Source organism: Scomber japonicus, chromosome 8 (assembly GCF_027409825.1).
Source record: "Scomber japonicus isolate fScoJap1 chromosome 8, fScoJap1.pri, whole genome shotgun sequence".
Taxonomy (NCBI): domain Eukaryota; kingdom Metazoa; phylum Chordata; class Actinopteri; order Scombriformes; family Scombridae; genus Scomber; species Scomber japonicus.
Genome location: NC_070585.1, coordinates 18,920,215 through 18,946,373, shown reverse-complemented (window position 1 = coordinate 18,946,373; position 26,159 = coordinate 18,920,215). Strand labels below are relative to the sequence as shown.

Below are 26,159 nucleotides of genomic sequence, written 5' to 3'. Positions count from 1 at the left end.
AGCCATGAAAATAAAGCCACAAAGAAGTAGAGAGTCGATTAGTTGACACTCGGATGAATTCATTGGGAACATCATCCACCATCTAGCAGGCCACACACCTGGAGATACTTCTATTTTCTTCCATTTTAAATGTATTATTCGCGATAGATATGGCGGACATGTTTTCAACGCTGTTTAATCAAAATGAAGCTCAGGGACCACCCAGCTCATCGTCCCTGGGCTTCGGACCGGGGAAACCTCCGCCGCCTCTTCCGCAGAACCAAGTCTCCATGACGGGGCAGATGCCACCGCAGCTCGGGGATGAAGGGCCTGCTCTGCGGAAGCCCGGAGCAATGAATGAACCTTTCTACTTACTACGAGAGCTACCTGGTACTAACTACTCTTTGTTTTGTGTGTTATTTGTATGTAAAACCAGAAGAAAGTCGAGCTGCTCTTAAACGTTGCTAAGCAGTTTGTAAACAATGCTAACATAGCTAACGTTAGCAAACAAGATGAGTGTTACCGAAAATATTTGAGGAAGCTAATTACCGGTGTTAGGCCCCCCCTCCCGTTTTTCACAGATATGGTTAATTTCTAATAATGTATCCAATACTCAACAGCATTTCTAGTTAAGTTATCTGTTTCAACCCCGCGCTTGTGTTTTAAAAGTTAAATGTTACGTAACTGTGCAGCTTGTATAGGACCGAGCATCCTTGATCAGCGCAAATACACTTCAAAATCCTACATTAAGTTAACCCCACCATTGATGTCTCTTGCAAATTTTTGCAAACGTCATACAGATACGCTCTCACACCTGTTTTTTGAATGTGAAATATCAACCAAAAAACAAATACACTAATCTGGAGTGTCACCTCAACTCTGCATACTCTTTAATCTCAAAGAGATCATCTGCAACAAGTCAGAGAGTCGCTGCATAATATCTTATTCATTTTGTCATTTCTTTATGCTAAATGTTATGCTAAAAACAGAAATTCTCCAAAAAACCACTTCAAATAGTACCTTTCCTCCTTGAATTGAACTCTATTAATATCACACAAGCTTATAAACAATAAGAAAGCAGTACATTTATAAACCACTACCAAAAAGTATTCCCTGCAACTTGGCTAAAATATATATGAACCCCCACATTTTTATTGATGTATTTAATTATTAATGTATTTGTGTATTTTTTAATTTATTTTTCTTTTCATTATTTATATGTAATTTGTTAGGTCATATTCTTTATTTCCTCATATGTGTAACTGACTGAGCTGTATAGACTGTATGCATGATTGTGTATTTCACTATTTCAACTATAAACACAAAAACTTCCTTGATCAGCGCTGGTTGGACACCGTTAATTTACATTATGGGAATCCCGTATGTGCAGAATTATAAATGATACATGATATGATTTGACATGCTGATGTTTGCATGAATTACACTGATATGAACGTTTCATGTGTTCAGTGGGAAACGAGTTGACAGGCAATACCAACCTCATTACGCACTACAACCTGGAGCATGCCTACAACAAGTTCTGTGGGAAGAAAGTGAAGGAGAAGCTCAGCAACTTCCTGCCAGAGTTACCAGGTGAGCCATGAAAAGGAAGCACAAATGTGGCTGGACGAGTTTCTGTACAAACATCATCAGGATAAATATATTTAGTGATTAGTGGTGATTTATGTTCAGTGTAAGTAATAGTTACTCTACCCTTGATAATAGTTCAGTCTATTATCAGTCATTCTATGTTTTCATTGGCATGTGTCTGTAGGGCTGGAGAATATCAAATATAACAATATTATCGATATTACAACAATATTGCATGGAAGACTATTGTTGCTTTCACCAAGAAATTACCCAATGAGGTTTTTGATAAATGATAATGTGCAATGTGGATATAATGACTAAGTGCTTAATAGCAAATAATAGAACAGTTTGAACAGTCTGGTGAGTTCTGAGAATTACATGACATAACTGTAATGCAGCCTTTAAAACAAGGAAAAGACTTATGCTATATCATGATATTAGCATATCCAATATCTACGACTATATCTAGTCTCATGTTCTGATATTGATATAATATTGATATATTTGATCAATATCAATATATGCGGGATGAATTGATATATTCATCCCGCATCACATGCACTCTGTCTTTCTCCCCCTTGTGCCAACTTGTCCTTCTCTGATGTGCTGCAGGTATGATCGACTGTCCCGGCACTCAGGATGGCAGCTCATTGCGGTCTCTGCATGATAAGCCTCCAGTCTGCGGAAACTCCTTCAGTCCACTAACCGGCGCTCTGCTTACAGGCTTCAGACTACACACAGGACCGGTACTGACACACACAAAATATTTGGGCCTACCTCAAAAGGCACACATATTTTCAATGTTGCGACAGATTCTCTTTAGCAAAAATATATTTTGGCCTGTAAAATAGTGTAATGTTTACATTAATACTTACACATGCCTGTATTTATTTTTTCCAGCTCCCAGAACAATACCGATTAATGCACATACAGCCTCCAAAGAAGAAGAGCAAACACAAACACAAACACCATCGACCACAGGACCCATTACCACAAGGTAGGACATAACCAACCAAACATACACACATGGAGACTGGATTTTTTTCCCACACTGCTGACCTGTTACTTTCTGTCTCTGCAGAAACCCCATCAGACTCTGATCCCAAGAAAAAGAAGAAAAAGAGGGATGATGATCCTGATCGCAAGAAAAAGAAGAAAGACAAGAAAAAGAAGAAGGTAGGAAAAACTGTTTGCTGTTTATTATTTATCCCAATGCAGTTAATGGTAGAAGATGGAAGCCTGTCTCAGACCCCCTACAACGTCAAACACATAACTCATCTCTAAACTAAAACCTCACCCTGAGGATCTAATCTTGCAACATTTCAGTTTAGGTAAACTGAAACACAGATAATTTGATTTTGGCCACTAGGGGGTGAAAGAACTCAACAACCGGCTGTCAGAGTAAAAGCCCCAACTTATTATTGGCACATGAAGTTATGGCTTCACCTTTTCACAAATACTTGCCTACAGTTGTTTACAAATACAGTTTTTTTACAGATACTTCATAAACGCATGTATCTGCTAAAAGCTACATTTCAGTGTGTTGTAAACCATTTTCTTAATGTGTCAGGGACTTAAAGTAAAGTGTTACCATTTGGGGTAATTTTAGACCCGTATCATCTTATCATCTTATAAGGCTGTAGTAGGTGTTTCCCCCTTTAGTCTGCATATCTTGCTTGAAACAAGTTCCTTACCATGTCTTTATAGCCCACAGTAATACTAAGTGCTATGAAGTCCCACATCCTCTCTCATCTACCAGAGAATTTGAATCTACAGGAATAAACTTAATTAACTGAGCTCTGTTGATTCTCTGTCCCCCTCCAGAACCGCCACAGTCCCGACCACCCTGGCCTTGCCGGCTCACAACCCAACAGCAACAGTCTCAGATAGACAGAAGCCCACTGTGTGCATGCCTGTGTGTGCGTGTGACTGTGTGATTGTGCATTTTGTAAAAGAGAATGTGTGTGTTTTACAGATAATTGTATTATTGAAAATATGCCATAGTGAACGAAAGGATCTATTGAAATGATGCAAATGGTTGTATGATGCGTGTGACAGTGACAGAGCAGCTACACAGTGGATGTGGGCGACAATGAAAAGAAGTGTTACAGAGCAGTGTAAATGGCAGAAAGCCGCTGATGTTATGGATGAGTGAGCAGGCACTGTATGTATGTTTTCTTTGATTTTGTTGTAATATCTTTTGACTATAATGCCAAAATCAAATAAACTTTGGTTATTAGCTTTGTTTTTGTCTCATTTAAAAACACTGAGCCACTTTGTTGATGTGAACTGTACTGTATAGATGGATGGCAAAAATACAAATTACACAAGTCTTCATTCATACATTTATTTTATTTTTTATATGAAATACACAAGCTGGATATATTGATTGTAGGCAGGAAAGAAAGGTGTATATTTAGCAAGATACAGCAATACTTCAACCCAAAGGGTAAAGAAAGGAGGTTAGATAAGCCACTGAGGAAGATCATTAATCTTAAAATACAGATGTGGTGAAGCAAAGGGTTCTGTTTTTTTGTTCCTGAGACTGTCAGAAGTGTTGATTAAACTTGATGTGCCAACTGCTGCAAATCCAAGTAACAAAGGCAGATGCACAAGTGAATCACTGACTTGACTGCTAGCCTTCAGCTTAGCTTTAATAGAGACAACCATCATCCTATAAGTAATACAACTTCCTGAGGTACAAAAAGCCCAGGTAGTTGTTGGTGCATTGGATTCAAACTGTGGATCATGTATAAAAACTGCATTTATAAAATGAAGGAATGACCACAAGTAAACGTTCAGTAACGCTGACTGGATTTATACCTAAAAGTATTCTCTACAGTCTCAAAAATCAACAATTGAGGTAAATCAACACATTTGACAGTCAACAAAATGACCAAACTCTGGACTAATGCATCACATTGCAATTTGTCCTGTATGTTTTTGCTCCTGTATGTTCTCCTGAGGAAAAGTGCTGCACTATTGACAATCTTCAAGCCTGGCTTTAGGCAGAGGCGTTAATCTCACATTCACTTCTATTGCACAAAGCCAAGATGGCAGCGAAAGGCACAGAGTTTATAGAAAACACAGAATTAGTTTCTCTTTTAGGGTTAGCAATGATACAAGAAGCTGAACACATTTTATATACGAGGAACTACAAATAAGGAAATAAATGCATCAAACAAGACTGAAACAACCTATTGAGGATGTCTTGAGTTGATACTGAAATGGATTGAGTTGGTGGGGAAAAATTATTCTTTACAAACTGATTGCATAAATTCATAAAATATTGTTGCAGTGTGCATGAAGGATACATTTTGTCACTTTTCTGTGTATCTGCAGCTGACTGTAACAAGGAGATCACAGACCACAGCTGCATCTGTCTTTTTAAAGTGACTTTTGAGTATCAAATCCAAAAACATCACAAAAAAAACAAGTTAAACCACAGCCAGTGTCTCAATACAACTGCACACACCCATATATAGTAATGCAAGCAGAATATGTAACAAAATAAAAGACACACCTCAGTTCTATTTACAAAAAATAATTTTGCTGAATGGAAACCCATTGAGTAAAATCACATGACAAAACACATGAGAAAACAAAAAGGCATAAGCGAAATATATACACTTAAAATCATCAAAGCTTCATGTATAATTAGCAAACTACAAAAAAAACATTTGCTGATGCTGAAACAAACGCTTCCCTTTTCAACGCTACTGCAGCTAGAGTATAAAAAGACACTTAAATACATTTTTTATACACACACTAGTTCATTACTGTGCATAAAGCAGTACAAAGTGTTTAATATCACCCACACACACCATGTGTCAGCATTTAAAAATCAGTCATATTTTTCCTTATGAAATCTACTTGAAATAAATCAAAAAAAAAAAAAAAAAACTCCCAAAACTTTTTTTCCCTACATATAAAAAGTCCAGAAATGACGAGGGCTGAATCAGCATCAATATGAATGAAGGAGAAAATGCTGTTCCGATTTAAATTTGTTGTTTTGAGTAAACATTTCATATTTTTCTAATGTGAATAAAAAACAATCGATGGTCAGACATAGGAGTGGATTGCAGAGAGACAGTACAAAAAAAAGGAAACGGAGGAGGTAGATATGGCGTCTCTACAACCAGCCTATCTGTGCGTGTACATGTGTGTGAGTGAATCGCCGGGCTCTGAAAAATACCCCAAAAGCTACCAGAAGTCTGGTATTTAGATTTTCAAATGCTTTAAATTCATGAGTTGTATGCTTATAATAGTGTTTCATACATTTACTGTGTATTCATAGTTCATACTGAGGGGCTTTACAGTAGAAACAGCACAATTAATATACTAAAAGTTTTTCAGTTTTTTTCTGCCCACTTAACTTACTCAATAATACTGAGAGTGTAATTTTCCTAATGTAATTAAGCTGTTCTTTGGTGTTAGCAAGGCTCGTGGTGATTGTCAGAAGTCTTTGAAAACTAGATAACAGTATTTCAAGTACCGTGATATCCGCAGTCTGACACAGAGGCTATACCTGGATGTGTGCATGTGTCGATGCGTGTGCTCGCGAGTGAAATCTATGGCTTTAAATCACGCTAATTTGGCTCTTTGACACAAACCAAAATAAATAACAGCAACAAATGATGATGACACGTTTTCTCCCAAATTCATGCCGCAGCATGAAAACAACTTAAAATGTAACTAACAACATGGATTTATGGATGAGTGGATTGCTGGTGCATATTTTAAAAGGCACATATAAAAATAAATCCTACAATTCCCCAAATCTTTGTCTCTGCTCTGTTGTTTTACGCCTCAACAGCAGCGACTCCGTTGCTGTGGGGCTTGTAGCCATTGGCCTCTGTGTGGTTGAGTGCCTGCATCTCCTGACCGGCAGCCCTCTTGTCTCTGGCTTCTTTTTCCCTCAGCAGGTGTCTGCGATGGTAGTACAGGTAACCCGGCAACAAGAAACCGCCAAATGAGAGGATCAGCAGCCCCAGGTTGATCTGAGGGGTGATTAGATGACAGAGACAGAAAGTAGCACAGTTATATGCAGTGATCTGTTAAAATAGGTCCGAGAAAGTGTGTGTTAATGACAAATATACTCACAGAGTTCATATTTTGTAGAGAGGGTATTATTTAGGACAGAATATTTTAATTTATTCTCAGTATATCACTTAGTTTTCCCTCAACATCTCAGCTCTGTGTGCTCCTGCAGGTTTGCCTGCACTCTCACTAATGCTGACAGAGGGGCACAAGTACAGCCAATGAAGAAGAGGAGTAGATCATTTCTAACTGGGTGTAGATTTCTAGTGGGATCATCAGTCACTAGGGAAGTATGAAACTGGTGAATAAGTAAAACTGACTGATAAAGACAATTTTTGTGCACTTATGTCTACAAACATACAAATACATTTATTGAGCACACCATATATTTATTTCTTTGCCTGATAGTAGTGCCTCTTGCGAGCTTGCAGAAAAAAACATTTTCTGTGCTCAAAATGCTGCACTGCACCCTCAGAATTGAGACCCAAATATAACTCCATGCAAAACTTTGTGTTTATCTGTGTCTCTCTGTTTGAAGTGTAGAGGCCTGTAGAGATGAGAATGTTTCCTCACCCAGTAGGGGTCTCCTTTCAGCGGTCCAACCATAGCAATAAAGAGTGGCTGCTGTAGCAGAGCAACCACAGCACTGATCATCGACTGGAGGCCTGTCAGGGTGCCAAAGTGGTTTGATGGGTAGCTGTGGGAGAGACATTCGGTGGTTACAAAGAGTTTGAAACACCCACTAAAATCAGACAGAGTATTTGACAGACATGTACACTGCATTGAATAATATTCATTTGTATTTTCTCAGTATAGTCAGTATTTATTAATTTAGCTCAGTGTTGTAGTGTGTTTCTTGTACAAACAGGAAACTGCATCCCAGCTTGTCGCCACATCTGGTTGTTCTTATCACATTGAAAAAGTGCTGCTTTATATTTATATGGCACTGGGAAACAATTCTAAATGGTCAGAAAACAGACTGTTTCATCGCCAGATCTCAAACATTATACTGTTATAAAAGTTCAAATTACTCACACGGCAGCATAGAGGCCTCCGCAGCAGGAGTGGATGAAGCCTCGGACCATAGTATGGAGGATGAAGGTCAAGACCTAACACATCAACAAGAAAAGAGACAAGGACCAACACAATGAATGAATCTATCATTGATAGACAGAGATTTATACTTTGTTTACTTGTTCTCTGGCTAGCATAATGTGTGACTGTGTGTTACCTGTAGAGGCAGGCTGTCTATGAGACAGCACAATCCGAAAACGAGCAGTAGCATGTTGGTGAGGATGAAGGCCCTCATGGCGTTGGTCACCTTCTGGATCTTACGGTCTCTCTTGGGTATGCTGGTCTGCCTGATGGGAAACAGACAGACGCGTTACAACATTAATGATTACTGAACAACTCCCATTTAAATGTCTTCACCCCACATTCCCCAGTACCAACCTAATTTTGTTTAATTTTTGGATCCTGGATGTCTAGTGTTTAAGATGTTTCTGGTTCCTGACAAAATTACGGGTTGATATCACAACTTAGAAACTCTCACGTCTCATTGCATGTACCTCTGCTCTGTGCCTGGAGGGATGGGCTTCTCCTCTTCACACTCCTTCATCTTCCAGTCCATGATGTAACCGATCAGAGGACAAGTGGCCAGGCACAACAGCTGCAGGGTGCCAAAGATGGACGAGTAGAAACTCACTGAAAGAGGACACATTATATCAGATTAAGTAACAATTTATGTGCCACAAAGTCACAAATCAGAATCTGAGACCAGATTATAAGGCTGCTCACCTTGCTGTGCTGCCTCACTCACCAGGTCATCAGATGCTGAAACACGAAAAAACAAAATGCTCTGTTATTACACTTTTCAATAGTGCAAACCCAGAAACTGTTTGTTGGGATTGTGTTCGAGGGCTTGACACTCACGGTGTTCATCGCCATGGGTAACCATGAACTCCAGCATCTTGTTCATGGCCCCCATGAAGAAGATGATCCTCAACTGGGACATCCCCATTGTAACCAGACTCCACAGGAAGATAGGAGAAAACACCGACCGACGGAAAGGAACGGTATCTGAGAGAAGAACAGACAGTTACACAAGTTTACTTATTTATTTTTTGTATATGATCATTTAATTAAAGACTTAGAGTGTAAATGTTCTGGGACATCCAGTCTTGTGTTTCTCAGCTTACTTTGTGCAGGGTCAGCTCCATTAGGAAGTTTCTCTGTGGAGTGTCGGACGTCACCGTTTTTCTGGCTCAGTCTCTCTGCAACAGCCTTCTGGTCTGATAAAGGCAGCTCTTGCTGTGTGAGGATTTTACTATAACGCACAAATACACACAGAGACGTTAGGTTTTGAAATACAGGATGTGGACTCTTATGTCTCTGTGTCGCTTTAAAGAGATGAAGCAGAAAACTGGTAGCCGCACTGACCTGTAATCCACCTCATCAGGTGTTGGGAAACCTTCTTTCGGCCAGTTAAAGAAACAGTTGAAAAAGACAAACCCGGCAAGACCTGCCCACATCCACATGATCACCTGGAAGGACACGCCTGCATCGTAGATCAGCTAAAGGGGAGAAAATGAAAAGTTTTTTTTAAAACATATTGCTTTAAAAATCTATCTGTTCTTATAATCATGGCAATCAAATATTGTTATGTAAAATCATTTATACATTATCCATTTACTCTAAAGATTAAATTATATCCTAAAGATTCCTCAAACAAGGCTGTACTAGAAAACTATACGTAACGTAAGTACTATGATTATATATTTAAATGGTTTATTTCAGAAAGGTGTGTAGAATATGTAAAGATTATTATTATTATTCTATAATATAAAAAATATATTATTATATAATAATATTATTGTTTGTTCTTAATATATAACTTTGTTGGTTACCTTGACTCCAGGGAAGGTGACAGCAGAGGAGGCGTAAGAACCGATCATCAGAGACATGATAGTGGAGCTCAGAGCACCAAACATATTGGGGAGCTGCAAAGAAAGAGGAAGAGAGGAACATGAAGAAAAGTATATAGATAAACCACAGATATTTGATTCTATTACCCTAATCAATTAGTCACTGAAATGTGTGACTGATTTTGACCAGCAGAGGGCAGGCAGCTGCTTTGTGAATGCGGGACCACACTGAGAAAGTCATTATTGAGACAGAGATTGTGAACTTCTTCTGCCATCAGGGTTTGCACTCAGTAACACTGAGCAAGGCAGACTCATTAAAACATTATTAGTTCCCATGTCATGAGGAAACAAGAAACAAAGTTATGACCCAGTTCAGGTCCTGACCCCATAATTCAAACACAGACTAAGCTACACTTAGACAAGCATCCACCGTCTTTATTCTTGCAATTTCAACAAATTCTTTGAATTAGGATTAAAAATGTAGAAGTCAAGGAACTTCACATGGCTCAGTGGACCCGACTTGGGGGCATGCATGCACACACAGCAAAGGGGACAACTTGCAGGCACCAGGCACCAGGCACTAACACATCATATATCAGGTCGACCTATTTACTGTAATAAGAAGCTTAGCTAACATAACAATGACCTATTGTGCTGCCAGCACACTCAGTGTCCTTTGATTAGAGTTTTAAATGGGTCAATCATGATTATAAAATCACATGTCTGGGATTTTAGGTGTCCGGCCCGACAAGCTCACTATTCTCTCTCACGTCTGCGCATGGTTTTCCCAACTTCTGCTGCTGTCACCTAATGTCACAATTCACGAGGAGCGTCTAGCTCTTTTTTCCCCTTGCGCACGCTCGCCACACCTTTACACTGACCTCACTGCGGCTGGACCCAATGACATCAAATAAGGGTTTGTGAACACAATGAATCAAAAAACAAGTTAATGCTGGCACTTTTATATTAAAACCTTTTCCCCTAAACTATTTCAAGCATTTTTTTTTAACTTTTTAAAGATGACTTATTTATTTAAATTTTTTACGTTAATGGATAAACTCACAGTGCAGGTACAAACAGTTAACAGAAGGAGAGACAAAAATCCTCTGCCAGATTTGAGCAAGAGACGCTGCAGCTAAAAAGGTATATGTCTTAACCTTCATGTTGCACAATTCAGACATTTATGAATCCAATGCTGACCTCAGGGTTTTTTCTACAGCATAGAGAAATGGTGGCAAATAGAGGCCAGAGAGGTGAGTGTAATCTATAATTCACTGTAAATGCAAACAGTGAACGTAATGATTTTAGAAAGTGTGGACCTTCCAACAGCATCTTAGTGTTCATTTAAGTTCTTTTAAACCTACATTAACAGATGTCTTTCACCACTTGTGGTTAAATGTGTAAATGTGTTACATATTATCACCTTATAAAGTTGACATGACAAACTTAAAGTGACCTATTTGCACATCCAGCAAATACGGTGCAACATTATCATTCATTGGAAGTCATGTCACATTTAAAAGGGGATTCCCTGCTGCTTCAAACGCTGTGAAATAACCCAGGTTTCCAGTAACTTTATTGCCTCATATAGTCATTTCTGGAGCTGCTTTTGGCTCCTTTGTCCAGCAAGACGAGAAGGTGCAAGGAAAGAACATGTTCTCGTGTGAGTGCAGGTTAGGCCTCTGTCTGGGGATAGGGCTGTGGTGACAGCTAGTGGTAAGCAGACCAGTGTGTTTGTGTACCCTGGGAGGCACAGGTCACTTCGGGGGCTGGCACAACCACAATGATGGCAGGTAAACAGGAAAAATCCTGAGGATGTTCAAGAAAAAGCCAGACTGTCTGAGCAAGATGGGAAAATCATCAAGGAGAACAGCCATCATTCAGTGGTTCGGAGAATCAAAATACTTCACATCCCGTCTCGTTGTGGCCTTGAAAGCTGCAGCACTGGACTCTTGACTGCAGAGATTTGTGGAATGTAGGCAAGAGGGCCCTCTGAGCACACAGGGGAGTTTGCATCTCTTACTAATGTTAAAGCAAAGATATTCCAGCCATGTCAGATGTCAGCAAATTGATCTTTGCTTTCAGAGGACTAGCAGCAACAACCTGTGTGTGTGAGATTCACCTGTGACGAAGACAGATGGAAAAAGCGCAAAGTGTGCATGTGTCAGTGCATGTGCTGGCAATTTTCATGGAATACATTTTTCACACATAGCAACACATGTCCTGCATCCTGACGGAGGAGGTGGACAGAAACACGTGACTGCTTGGAGGCATGCGAGGATCAACTGGTGTCAGAAAGTCATGCACAAATGAAGCTGTGGCTCATTGCTTGTCATGACTAATCAGTTCAGGCTCTACTCCTGGTGTGCTCACTCACTTGGGTGTTGTAAGACTTTGGCACCAAGTTTAATTAAGACTTTAATCGCTGAGAGAGTGGGCCAAATAGTCGCGTAATGAGCACTGACATTTCTAAATATGTGGAAGAGAGGTTGGATACAAATAAAAAGTTAAACATTCTTGCATAGAGAGGAAGAAAGAAGAAGAGAGATGTAGAAAAAAAGAGCAATGTTAGGCATGATTTTTTTAAAAGAGAGAGGTAGTGGGAGTTGCATTTTTTTGGTTTGACTGATCTCCCCAGGCTCCAGCTGCAGCCCCTCTATCTGTGGAGCTCCCAGCAGGAAACACTAAACCACAGCTGATTAACACCGGCTTCTTCTCTCCACCTCAACTCTCACTGTACATAGATTGGTCCAGCCTCTGTCCCTCACAGTGCACAGTGTTCTTATCCAGCTGCACTGGACTTATATAACACAAAAAGTGGTTTAACGTAAAGATCGTGGGTTGATCACACATCTTCTGTTCCCTATATGGAAGCTCCAACTCATGACTGCCACTTTTGAAGTTGACATTGAGCATCTTCTCTTAGGGCCGTCCACAATTCCCTGAAGAGGCCTTTAATTGTTGTCCAACCTTTGCTAGCATATACCAAAGTTAGCACGAGGAAGATAGTTCTCGTAAATTGCACCTAGGAACAACTGAAAGCACTTTTCTCACTGGCATGTGATCAGGCAGGCCCCCCGCACACAGCCAATACTGTTGAAGGGCAAATCCATACCTTGAGAGCCCACTTGACACAGATGACATGCAAGCTCACAATAAAATGCATACTCTACAACAGGTTCTATTACAGGAATTTAAGTGATGCAGGAACAAGGGTGCCCTGAAGGTTGTGTGTAGTGGTGGAGATCTGGCACAAAAACCACTAAAGCAGAAGTGAATCTCTATGTTATGCAACAACGCCCTCAAATGAACTTCAAAATTACCAGGGTACAAGTTAATTAGCTTCGAGCATCTAAACTAATTGTTAGAAATGGCGGTCTAATGTAATATTTGGATGTTTTCTAAAGCATTCTTTTTTTCCTTTCTTGATGGTGGCAGGGGTGCCTCAACCTTTTATCAGTTTAGGTAACACCCTTTTACTGTTTTGTTCTTATTATATGATAAATCACTTGGATTGATATTACAGGATTACAATCTGGTTCTGCCTGAGGTTTCTTCCTGTTAAAAGTTTTTTTCTTGCCACTGTCGCCAAGTGCTTGCTCATGTGGGCATGTTGGGTCTCTTTAAAGTTAAAACCTAAAGAGATTGGTTTAGAACCTGCTCTATGTGTAAAGTGCCTTGAGATAACTCTGTTGTGATTTGGCGCTATACAAATAAAGATTGATTGATTGATTGATTGATGAAGTTTAATGTTCACATGTATTATGCATTCATTAATATTGATTTCTCTGTTCTTCTTCACAGTTTCAATAAACACACAGTGATCTGAACTCTGTGATGTGAACAGACCCATAGTAAACGATTACAGGTTTTCAAGAAAGTAGTTTGTAATGTTTTATTTATTCTACTTTTTAATCTAAGGAGACTAAAACTAAACTGTTCAGCTGAACCAGAGATGTCATTCATTCATTCATCAAATCATTCATTCATTCATGTTACTGCTCCTGGAACAGTAATCCTTTGGCCTCTAGCTCTCATTTATAGGCTGCCTCTGGGGATTTCTGCCAGTTTTCTGCTTTCGTTTGCAACATTACTTTTTTATTGTTACCATACACATTGTAAATGTGCACAGAGCAGTGCACTTGGGGTCTGTAAAGCAAATAGGGGTTTAACACCTTCATCAAGGTCATTTAGGTCATTCAGATCAAATGTTTGACTGAATGTTCAAAACCTGCCTTTAAGTTTTAGGTTATGAGGCTGTTATATGATTTGTGTTTTTGCTAGTTGAAATTTTATGACTGTGTAGGTTTAATTGTTCCACCACATTATAAAATACGAATACATACTTTGTTATTGTTTATTAACTAGCTACAGATGGACATATGCTCCTTTGTGTGCCAGCTGCTTGATAATGGCTGGAAACATTGGACAATTACAAGCAGAGGAGCACAGATTTCTTGTTTTGAAATCCTTTTGATCTGTTTCTCTGAAGCTTTTAAGCTCATGCTTAAAAATCATGACGGGATGTGTGTGCGTGTGTCTATGTCCTTGGGCTAAGCCATCACCAGGTCTCCAAAAAAAACAACAACAATAACAGAGGTCAGTCAGAGGAGGGATCATTACCCGAGTGTGTGTGCATAATAATAGTAATATCTATTTTGTGTTCACATGTGATTAATGTAACAGAAAGAACACATTTCCTTCCCATGTCAGACTTATGTGAGTGTGTGTTAGTAGCCAATCACTCTCACTGCAGTAAGTTTCTATGTAGAGTCAGAGGAAGCTTTAAACTGATTCTCGCAACAAATATAAACCTGCATTGCAGATTTTGTCAGGGACTTTTGTTTTTCTGGGTGCAAACCGCAAACATGTGACCTATCCACAGTATTCAATGCATCTGTGAACATTAATTTGACTCATGCTTAACCTGAGGCTGAATGCATTGTGTGAACTCAATGTACAAGTATGAATGGCATGTTTCTACAATATATGCAAATTTGTAATAGTAGTATGCACAGCAAACTTGATTGAATAATACTTTTTACTGTAATAGATTGATGCTTTTGGATTTTGACTTTATCTAAGTATTATTTTTTTTACCAAAATAACAAATAAAAGCACATTTATCTGATTCTGAGGAAAAAGCTATGGACCTAAAATCTTGTCCAATCCATACTTACTCTGTCTAAGCTAACTAAAATCCCTCCTCTGTTGTTCTTTTGAAGTTTCAGAGAAGGGAAGTTTTTTTTTCATTTATCTGATTCAAGGGTCTCAGGATAGGGGTCATATATGGCATAGACTATAAAATTCTTTAACGAAAATTTGCAATTTTGGTCTGAATTTTATGGATACTCGTGACTCAGTATCAATAACACTTTTTTCCAGTTTATGAAACTACAAATTTAAATTACTTGTTAAATTACTTGTTTTTCTTCCCTTAAAACAATCATGTCGGCCACTGTCAATTGACATTGTCAACAGTGTACAGTGAGACCAAGAGGCACAGCTACATTTAACTCAAGCAAGTCAACAGAAAGACAGGCTGAGATAAATGTCTTAACTGTTCTTTTACACAGAGTGACAGTCAGCATACAGAAGAGAGGTCAAAGCAGGGGGTCATCTGTACATATTCAGCTTTGACTTTCATTATCTTGACATCTGTTTCATGTCTGTCTCCCTTTGTGTACATAACCATCCACACACATTTGTACATCCACATGTGTGCACAGTCATGCAGAGTTAAAAAGAATTGATTTTTTGCTGACTGCTGCGCAGAAGAGAGAAACAGACGAGTGAGAACGAACGAGAGAAAGAACAGGAAGAGGAGAAGAAGAGAAGGAGGAAGGAAGTGAGAGGAAGGAGCAGAAGAGACAAGGGAAAGTGTGGCCTTGAGTGTTTTGGATAGAGGTGAGTGGGCCGAGCTTCACCATGGGGGTGTGTGGTCAACCGCAAGCCGTTATTGGCGGAAACACAAACGGGAGACTTTCCATCTGTGACAAGGCATGTGCAGCTCAGACGGAGAAAGCATGTACGCACTGTACCAACATACTTGCCAGGGCACAGGATAGCAACAACAATAAAACACACTTGATAATGTTGGTACCAGCTGACACATCACATGCAAAAACACATGCCTGCCGCGAATATAAACAAACACAGCTCCCAGTTCTTACACACACTGTTTCCTCAGCTGAGACAAACAGAGGCCCCAGCCATGCTGAACCTCTCAGCTACCAAAACCCCTCTGCTCATTTGTTCTAGGAACACAACCCTACATTTGTACTTTCTCAGAATAAGTTATGTAACCATGGCAGAGACAGTTCAGTTTTGGTAGTTACAGCACTAAAATATGAGAAATGTTCTTATTGAACGACTGCATGAATACTTAAGGTGATGACGCAGCTAAGCAGGCTTGTTATAATTTAATAGCATTTTCTGTTTGTGTGTGGCAGATCAACACACACACACACACACACACACACACACACACACACACACAGAAAGAGGAAAAGACAGATTGAAGTATTTCCTTTTGGCTCAGAGGCCAAATATCAAATGATTTGCAGTGTGTGTTTCATTTTATTCTGCTGAATGACTGGTTTGTTAGATATGCTTTGGACAGCTATAAATATTTCTTAAAAATTACAACAATTTGGAGGTCGGCAGGGACACATACAGTACACAGTGTGAAGACAGAGGCGGCATTGGGGACATTAGATAATCATCTAATCCAATTTGTGGTTTGCAAATGATACAAAAAAGCATCCATACATAGTTGAGGCAATAGTTCTCTCTCTTGTTCTTTCTTTCTTTGTTCAGTAGGTCTAAACAGGTCTTTATGTGCAGTAGTTGATGACATCAAACAGGGTGCTGTTAATCATGTGAGCAGAACCTTACCATACACCCATATTGTGACTCTAAAGCTTCTTCAAGACACTGATATGATGTGTTTACACTCTAGGCTAATAGATAGCATAGAGCATCACTACTATACTCATACTGTATGTCAGGATCTGTATCTTTTTCTGTTTCTGGCTAGTTGTGTTTCTCACCGTGAGGGAGGTGAAGGTCAGGCAGATGCCTCCAAAGCCGTTCAGGGAGAGAGCGAGGAAGATGAGCGCTGACAGCACTACAGAGAAGAGGAGGAACACAGAGAAGGAGTTAAAGCATGAATTCACTTTCTCAGAACAAGGTTTTGAGCACACGTTGTCCAGAAAGCCGAGCTGGACAAAGTAAACTCGACTCAATTAGACGAGGTGAGAAGCTGGTTGTCATGAGGAGGGGGAATAAAAAATGTTGGACACAGACTCTCCAATTTCAAGATGTATGGGAAGGGAGTTTCTAACTTTCAGATATTTAGATGATCAGCTTGAAGCACTAAGGGCAGCAGTCAACAAGGAAATAAAAATACTGCATTTTAAGGTAGCACGCAGTCATTTCCTTGTTTGTGTTTAACAGCAGCTGAACCACTGTGACTGTTGTTCCCAATTTCCCGTATAAGACCAAATGGCTCACATTGCTGCCAGAGCTAATCGGTGAAGCTTAGTAGTTAACATGAACAGCTGTGGAGGCGGGCATGTTAAAAATGTGGAAGAAATTGTTTGAGCCGGCTCTTTTTCACACCGCTTGGCACACCTGTCCAAGTGCACCTGGTATAACCGTCTGTGTCGCACAGTTAAACTTTAGCATCACAGACGCAGTTGTCTGAAAGCCACTGCTTTGAACCTTTTCAACAGCCCTTCTGACAGAATATCTATTGGCAATTTAGCATAAACAATATATTTTTACTCTTTGGCTATGACCAGTGTGTTATATAATACAAGTAAAGGAACGCATCCTGTGCAAAATATGTTTGCATAAAGATATTGCTCTTCCACACAACCAGCTGACTTTGTAATCTTTAAGTAAATCATGTGCACCTCCAACTGTCAGTCAGCACTTAAACTGCACAATTACTTAAATAGACTGAAGAAAGTGAATATAGTGGGACGTTTTGATGCCACACACAATATTCAAATATTCAAGCTGTTGGTATTTGACACGTGTGTGTGTGTGTGTGTGTGTGTGTGTGTGTGTGTGTGTGTGTGTTGATTTGGACTCACCTGGAGGATTGTAGGCCGACACAGCCATCATTATACAGGACGAACCGAAACATGAGCTATAAGGAAAGAACAAGTGCCTTTTAAAATCTTGCATACTGTATCACACCATCACAGCATTTATCAATTATACATTGTGTTTGTATAAAAGAGCCAACATGTATAGAAACTCCCAGGATCACTGCCACAGGTTAACTTTCTGCAGGTGACTTACAGTCTCTGTGTTTGTAAATGTCTTATTCACACAGCTGCCACGTTATTGAGAGAACGTGTGATGAGGAATGAATTTAGACACTGTTGAATAGGGCCAACAGATTCAGATATAGCAGCTATAAAGTTAAAAAATACTCTCACACATAAATAATATCAAAAACTGGCAGTAAAGCCTCAAACCATCAGTGGTTTACCAGCCTGAATGTTAAAACATATGCAGCTCCAGATAAAACTCCCTGTTTATCATGGGCTTGCATCCTATTTCAAAGCATCTGGCATTAATATTCAATTTCATAGTTGCTTAAACTGTGAAAGAGAAAAAGAGTACATGCATTTGAGTGAGTGCTGTGAAGTTTGTTTTCTGTAAGCATACTGCTGGCTCTATTCCGGATAGTATTCTTAATACACTGCAGTCACGCATGAAAAGGTAGACTACACTTGTTTTCACATGTTTCCACACCCACACTAACCAGGAATTTCACTACTTACTACATATACACTGCCTGGCCAAAAACCAAGTCGCCACCAGTGTATATAGTGAGTAAGCATCCACTCTAAAACTCCACCCACATTCTCTGATTCACACAAAGGGCACATCCCTCTCCTCCCTGTTTGGGAATGTGATCTGTCTGCTTTTAGTTTTTACTATAACAACAATCGATAGATAAGCATTTGTTTTATGCCGCTTTCACTTCAGATTCTCCCCATCACAACATTTATGAATGAAATGTGGAGTATTTTTATGCATCCCCACAGACCACAATGCTCAGTTGTAAACGTGTCATGTTTGTGACTATTTTTATTCCCATTACCTGCCCACCAGACGAATTGGGCGTGGCCCAAACCTGTCCATCAGGATCCCAAGGGGTAGAGTGGTGGCACTGAGTAAGAATGAGCCAATGGTGAAGCCCAGATTCAGCATCTCCTCCTGGTCCACACAGCTGATCCACTCGTCCCCATCACTACTGGAGGAGTTTCCCAAAGGCACAACCACTGAGTTGTTCTCTGTGGGAACAAGTGCAGGGGGTTAATAAGAGAGGTGAGTGTTCAGAATATGGACAAAAAAGGCCCAGTCAATAACATTTTGAGACTTTTCTGACAGTAAGGCTACATGTCATAAATCAGTGATTCCCAGCTTCGGGGTCAGGACCCCCATGTTGGGTTGAAAGCTAAATCTGAAGGGTTGTGAACAACAAACAAAATTGAGAACATTTTTGAAGTATCAGGCTGAAAAAAACATGTTAATGTGTTATTTGAGTTGTAAAAGGGGGCGTGCAGAACATCATGGTGAAGTAATTCAGAGCTGCAGATTTTACCTGAGCACAGGTGCGAGTAGAAGCCTTGCCTCTTCAGCATGATGAGCAGGGAGCCCCAACCCAGGAGCACGGCCGAACACAACAGGTTTTCAAGCACTGCTGTCACCGCCATCCACCAGCGCCTCCTGTAGGCCTGGAGGAGAGAGGGCGACATCGCTGCTCTGCAACAAAGGAGAGACAAGGAGGGGAAGATGTGATTGACGTGTTTGGTTTTGTACAGCAGGTCAGATAAAACAAACAATGAGAAGACATCCTCCCGGTCCTGATATTTTATGGACTTTTCAAATAATCTAACCGATTTTTATTGACATGATCCAATTAATAAATAATGAAGCATCGTGTCCAGGTCGAAGCGATGGCGAATTGTGATCTGATCACTGAAACCACAACACATATCATATCGTTTGTACTGTAAATGCTAATGTGTCCTGATGTGTAGTACTTTGTCCTGCCAGTCTCAACAGTTGAAATATTAATGTATGTTAGTAAACATTTTTTCTTAACTAGCCTGCACAAAACAAATGTGGTGCTCTTTGACCATCTAGTGGAAGTGATATAGGTAGTAAAGAGATCTGAACACAAGTGATTAACTCACACGCTGGAGATACATGATTATCACACACGAGTATCTTTAGGGAGTGAAAATAACGATGTTTTAAGGTGTGACGCTGTGGTTAATGTCTAGTTTACTTGATTAGAACTAGGAAAAGATCATGGTTTGGGTTAAAATGATCACTGGAGACAAGTTTTCAAATTCCTTAAAGATATGCAACCTTTACTGTCATGGGAACAGTGAACACCATGATTAATTAACATGAGCAAGATTAAGTCGATTAGAGTTTCTAAATGTCGGTTTCGAGTATTTTTCGATTAATTGCAGCCCTAATAGCTTCCAATGCTCATGCTAGCTATGGCCTTTACTACACATAAATCTACAAGAAAACGCATAAAAACAGCACAAAATACAAACATTTAAATGCCATAACCATCATTCATGGCTGAACCCCCAAACTTAAGTACAAAATTATCAATTTGTGATCCATTTTAAGATCCACATATTGACCCTCCAAAGAGAAAACCCCCTTTACACTTTCTGATTTCATTCTACCTTCCACTGAAAAAGAAAACTGTGATAATTCATTATGTCTGCTTCACTGGGGAGACCTGATGGAGTCTTTTGGCATTTTTCTCTCAGCTTCTCTAATGAGTGCCCATGTGACCGGTCATTGTTTTGTAAATCCCAGTTGGGTACCTGACACCTTGCACTGCATTGTCCTCAGAAATCCACCCACTGTGCCGTCAGCAGAGCAGCTATTTCACACTTTGACTAAAAGGAAACAATTCAGAGTGCTCAGCCTGTCTGCTTGTTTTCTGAATCTAAGGAGGATCTGACTACAGTGAAAGTTTGGCTTTCCCCCAATGGGATTAACTTGTGCAACTTTTATGTAAACAACAACACACACACACAAATAAAACAAATGTGACTGACAAGATAAAAGGTTAGTCATGACCACCTACACACACACACAGGACAGGTCAGCTGTAACCTGTGACAACAGTGACCAACACACAGACTTGCAGTCATGACCACCCTGACACAATCACAAACACAAACACACACACACACACACACACAAACACACACGTCTGGAAAATATCTAAACAAGAACCAAAAAATCCAAATATAACCAGCTATTCCATTTGGCACTGAACCAAGAGGGACTGAAGGACAACAGAGGGAGAAAAGTCTTGATCTGAATAGGGGTCGGAGGGGGTGGGGTGGGGGGCTGCAGTCAAACCCTCAAACAGGAAACACTTTCAGTAGTTTTTAATGAGGACATCTTGTATGTGTGTGTGTGTGTGTTTTATGGGAGAAGGAGAGAGGATCTAATGGGACAAATTTGTCTCTACGTGTGTCCATGAATCTGTGTATGTGCTTGTGAGGCGTACTTGTAATGCGATTATCCACAGTCCAGTGCACTGTGTTTGTGCTGAAAAGAGAGTTGTAAAAGGGGGGATTTCTTTTGTAACTGACACCCCATGCTGAAAACACACACACACACACACACACACACACACACACACACACACACACACACACACACACACAGACACAGACACAAACACACACACACACACACACACACACACGACTCCCCAACCCTCAAAAACAAGGTAACACGGTGAGAAAGTGCTCATTCATTCAGTCATGTTAATGTATAATACATACATTAACTTTTTCTTGACTTTTAGTCAAGAGTCAACAGAGGAGGCAAAGTGATGGTGTGAATAATTAGTGATCACGATAATAATCTCTAAATATATATCATGTTATCAGTTTAAACTTCTCTGATGTGATAGACAGAATAGACATTTGAATGATTGCACACATGGTCATGTTTCTGTTTGTGTGTTAAAAAGCTTCATACAGTTTGTCAAATATTAAGTTATATGAAAATGTCAGAAAATGTTGAAAAATGCCTGTAAGATCCCATGGTAACATATCGACCAATCAAAAAAATCTAGTCTAAAATCCAAAGAAATTCAGTTTACTGACATGAGATACAAAAAAGCTAAAAATCTTCACATTTGAGAAGCTGTATTTTTGCTTTAGAAAAATGACCAATTATGACAATAGTTACTGCTCTATTATTAATTTATTTACTGATTATTTTCTCAACTAATTGCATGTGTAGTCTAATAAAGTCAGCAAATGGCAAAAAAAAACCAACCATCACAGTTTTCGTGATGTCTTTACAACTGTCTACAACCCAAATATAGTATGTTCAGGTTACTATCACAGATGACTAAGACAGTCATTAAAAGAAACAACAATATGAGTAGTTGATGTTTAATTGTTCATTTATAGGCTAATGACTAAAGAGACTACTCATTTCGGCTATACTGCTCTTTTGAAAAAATATGTTACCAGGTCAGCCATGTTAGGAACCTTTACAGGAAACCACCATGTACCATAAATGACTGCGTTGACCCTACCATGACACCATCATGTGAGGGCTACAGCTATCATATCACGAGTTACTAATGATGAAACGAGTGTGTGCTTTATCTATAATCATAACAAGAAATGGGTTAAATGAATAATCACAATAATCAATAATCACTATATCACAATAATCACTGTATTGTCAATGTTAAAACCTTTATTTAGAAAGTTACAAAAAGTAACGACACCAGCATCCTGGAGACAAAACATCCCCACCTCCAGGTCTATCTACTAGGTATTCTGGAGCTTTTGACTGGATCACATGATCCTCACCAGCAAGGCTGGATTAGTACCCCAACGGGCTACTTGGCACTGATGCTCATGGACCCCCCACACTGTCTCGGCGCACAAATCACCTGATGATACCAACCCTCGACATTAAAATCCACCTTAATTATTTTGAGCTTCCAGTCGGGCTGACATATCAAATCACACACCTGTTGGTCAAAAGCTGAATAAGTAGTTCAGCTGAGCTGGGAGCCAGTATGCCTGTACAGTTCAATAAACCAAGATCTGAAATACTTTCATTTCACTTAGAAATCACAAGAAGTGAGTGAAGCTGACTGTACTAATTTTGAACTACTATTTCAGATCTGAAGGTAAATCTGCATTTCTGTGCTTAATGCCAGTTTCTCGCTGCATCACTTTGGGCACTATTAATCCTCTCTATGTTCCCCTCTGGTGATTCAGAATCAATTAAGTGCAGAACTCATTCCAGAGTTGACCACAAATGTATAATATGTTTATAGATTAATTCAATAAAGCAGGCAGACAGAGAAGTCTTTCAGGCAAAGAACAGAAACAGTCTATTAAAGGCCCAAGTATGGAGGCTAATGCCACATGAACTGGATTTACAGTGCTGTGGCTGCACACACAGTAAATGCACATCATACACACTTAGCATTACTCATCATGAGACACTATGCAAAGAAGTCATGGCTACTCAGTGTCAAGAAACAAGTGTTTGTGTCTGTGGTAAAGGTATCAGTTACTCCTGTGTGTGTGTGTGTGTGTGTGTGTGTTTGTTTGTGTTTGAGCTCAGGTTATACAGCCACATGAATTGACGCAAGATACGCACGTCATGCAAGTTTAGGCCAGCACTTCTGCTTATCATACACTCTTCCTCTCAGTTTCCCGCCTATTTTGTGCAACCTGTGACACAACGGTTAATGAGAAACCGTCATGCTAAAGAGCAGAGGCAGAGAGGAGTTGTGGCACCTGAAGGTCATCAAATGACGTAGACCTGCAAACAAGCTGAGACACGAAGATGCAGGGCTTTTTAAGGTCGGCAAACAGTTGTAAAGCCTTGTTATAGCACCGTGAAGTGGGTGTGGGTGTGTGTGTGTATGTGAATGTGGGTGTGTGTTTGTGTTTAGGGAGAGCAGGTGAGGTCCTACAGAGAGCCACACTGTATAAGGAAGTTGCTTCCTGAATAACCTGAGCGCTTGAATGATGCAATGTTGCCTTGATTAAGATCACGGGTATGGCCATGGAGAGCTTTGTTATTTATAGTGTGGTTGATGTTTTAAAATATTGATGGTTAAACTAACTCTTCTTCTTTTTCCTTCTAACTTTTCTGCATTAACATTTGAGTTGATGATGACATGTTTGATTCATCATGTGATCTGCTTTCTTTCAAGTCTCTGGGTTGCTGCTCCCATCCAGTGCTGCTCTTTTCCCCCCGGCAGGGATGTTTCTGACCTTGACCAGCCATGTTTATCAACCTCTGCAGGACATAAAGGACCGCAGGGCAAACTCTTTATCCTCACAAGTTTCCATGAAAATAAACGACACACCCCAGGAGCCTCTGTTCCCTGACGAGTCCAAAAAAACGCAACCTCCGTAGCTGCCTGGCCGGAGAGCAGCTGTCTCTCCGCGGGCATGACCTCAGCCCAGGGTCCGGTTACCGACACCACGGGGACCGTCCAGTCAGCTGCGACGTTAATGTGCTGTCCGAAATGTTGTACTTGTGAATGCAACACACATAAGCGACCAATATAGGGCTTATACACACTCCCCTCATCCTTAATGCAATGCATGTCTACAATTAGTGATTTTGATAATTAACTACATTTTTTGGGTCATTCTCCATGAAAAATAAAACAATAGGAGATTATCTGGTTCCAGCCTCTTAAATTAATACAATATTTATACAAACACATGTTTTATTATATCTTTGATTTTTTTGAATTCTGGCTGGGATGAAACAAAACATTTGAGGATGTCATTTTGGGCTCAGGGAAACAGTAATTGACAGTTTTTGTAGATCAATTGATTATTTAGGAAGGTAACTGACATATTATGCGATAATGACAATGACTATGACTCCCCTAGCCTCTATAGGTAAGTGTAAATTATATGAAGAGCCAAAAATAACTTTCAGAATAGATGACAAGAGGAATTTTTATCAGAAAGCATATTAGATTTATTTAGCCTAATGGTTAGTTGGAAATTAGCCGCCAAGAGTTTTGGTGGAATTATGAATCACCAATGAATCATTCATAAGACATTTTCCAGTTCCGGCTTGCCTACTGTAAACATTTGCTCCAGTTTCTTTAAACTTCAATTAAATCATTGTGTGGTTCTGGACTATTAGTCAGCTTTAGGGAATTTTGATTATGACATTTTTCACTAAATTCTAATTTTTTTTAAGATAGGCTAAATGTACACCAGTTTTGGTTACAGGTATAGGATGAGTAGGCTATCTACTATGGGATAATATTTAAGAATGAAACGTGCTAAAAAAACTCATAATTTGGTATGTTAACAGACTTCTTTAGTTCAAGTGTAAACTTAAGATGTCAATGACAGCATGAAGTTCATATGTCTGACCAGCCTTGAAGGCATCACGTCTGCCTTTTGTTCATCCAGACGTGTTTCCTCCAGTAGCTCGTTAAAATTTAAATGTGATGGTAGATAAGTCGGTACACCAGTGTGTGTGTGTGTGTGTGTGTGTGTGTGTGTGTGTGTGTGTGTAACTTTATGTAGGCCTATGTTTAATAGAAAGTGAGCCATCAGACAATGAACCACGGCAGAAGTGACTTTTCAATGAAAGGGAGGATTAGACTGTAAGCATGGTCTCCAACTCACTTCCGAAACAAAGTTTACACACCGCTCTTTTCCGTTTCCTTCACTCAAGCCTCGTTTTTGTGCCTTCCACCTCGTCATATCTTTACATCCAGAGTTTTATTAATTTCTCATCACGTAGCCTATATTCTTCCAACAGCATCTACCCTTTGGCATGATCTAATGTCAAAAAGTAGATGCTTCATCGTGCCACGTGTGAGAAGCTGGTTTGTCCAGATGCCGCCAAACACAGGTAATACAACTATTTATACACGACGTCAACGATTTCATCTTTACAAAACAATAAACTCATTTACTTACTTGAGTTGTTTGTCTTCTCACAGAGGAAAATACTTGTGATGCTTCTTTTAAAATCTCTTGCTGCTCACTAAATGTAAAAATTGAAATTGAAAGTCTCACAGCTGGCTATTCTTTTCCTTGATCAGTAGGCTAGACAGGCACAGACTCACAACTTTTATATTTAAAAAATCTTATCCTCTCTCTGTTTCATCCCTTCCTCCCTTTCCCTATTTCCTTCTTTCGTGTTAGTTCCTACTATAGTCCACGCTACTTTTCTTTCTCTGGTGTCATTACAGACATCCCCCTCTTCTCCTAATTTGACTTAATTCCCTCCCTCTTTCTTCACCGGCCCGGGGGTGGAGAGAGAAGTCACCGCCACCATTCACCAGTGCACACAGAAACTTTTTTTTTTTTTTTTTTTTTAACTCAGTTCAATGCAAATGACATGATCATGAAGCAAATATGAGTTTATAGGAAAATGATTGTCAAAAAACTCTAAGGGCAAGGACAATTATATCAAATAAATACATTTCAATAAAGGGAGTGAATGTATTGTTTGTGGATGAATTAAACATGTGTCGAGATAGTTTTGATCTGGATGGTCTATAGTATAAGTCTGGGTAAC

At 39.6% G+C, this 26,159-nt stretch overlaps 2 protein-coding genes across 2 annotated transcripts; one reads left to right on the top strand and one right to left on the bottom strand.

Annotated features, from left to right (window-relative positions):
- Positions 1-25: 25 nt before the first annotated feature.
- Positions 26-3,808, top strand: med19a (mediator complex subunit 19a). Its single transcript, XM_053323215.1, has 6 exons — positions 26-369; positions 1,450-1,572; positions 2,182-2,315; positions 2,470-2,566; positions 2,651-2,745; positions 3,394-3,808. Exons 1-6 carry the CDS (start codon positions 150-152, stop codon positions 3,457-3,459), a joined length of 735 nt encoding a protein of 244 aa, XP_053179190.1. The 5' UTR covers positions 26-149; the 3' UTR covers positions 3,460-3,808.
- Positions 3,809-4,896: 1,088 nt separating this feature from the next.
- slc43a1a (solute carrier family 43 member 1a) lies at positions 4,897-25,794 on the bottom strand. The gene is made up of 15 exons (XM_053323212.1): positions 25,556-25,794; positions 19,162-19,322; positions 18,658-18,850; positions 17,636-17,691; positions 16,586-16,662; positions 9,516-9,608; positions 9,049-9,182; positions 8,808-8,935; positions 8,542-8,688; positions 8,407-8,442; positions 8,178-8,313; positions 7,841-7,970; positions 7,645-7,718; positions 7,183-7,306; positions 4,897-6,569 (listed from the first exon to the last, which is right to left on the bottom strand). Exons 2-15 carry the CDS (start codon positions 19,313-19,315, stop codon positions 6,372-6,374), a joined length of 1,680 nt encoding a protein of 559 aa, XP_053179187.1. The 5' UTR covers positions 19,316-19,322; positions 25,556-25,794; the 3' UTR covers positions 4,897-6,371.
- Between the last annotated feature and the right edge of the window lie 365 nt (positions 25,795-26,159).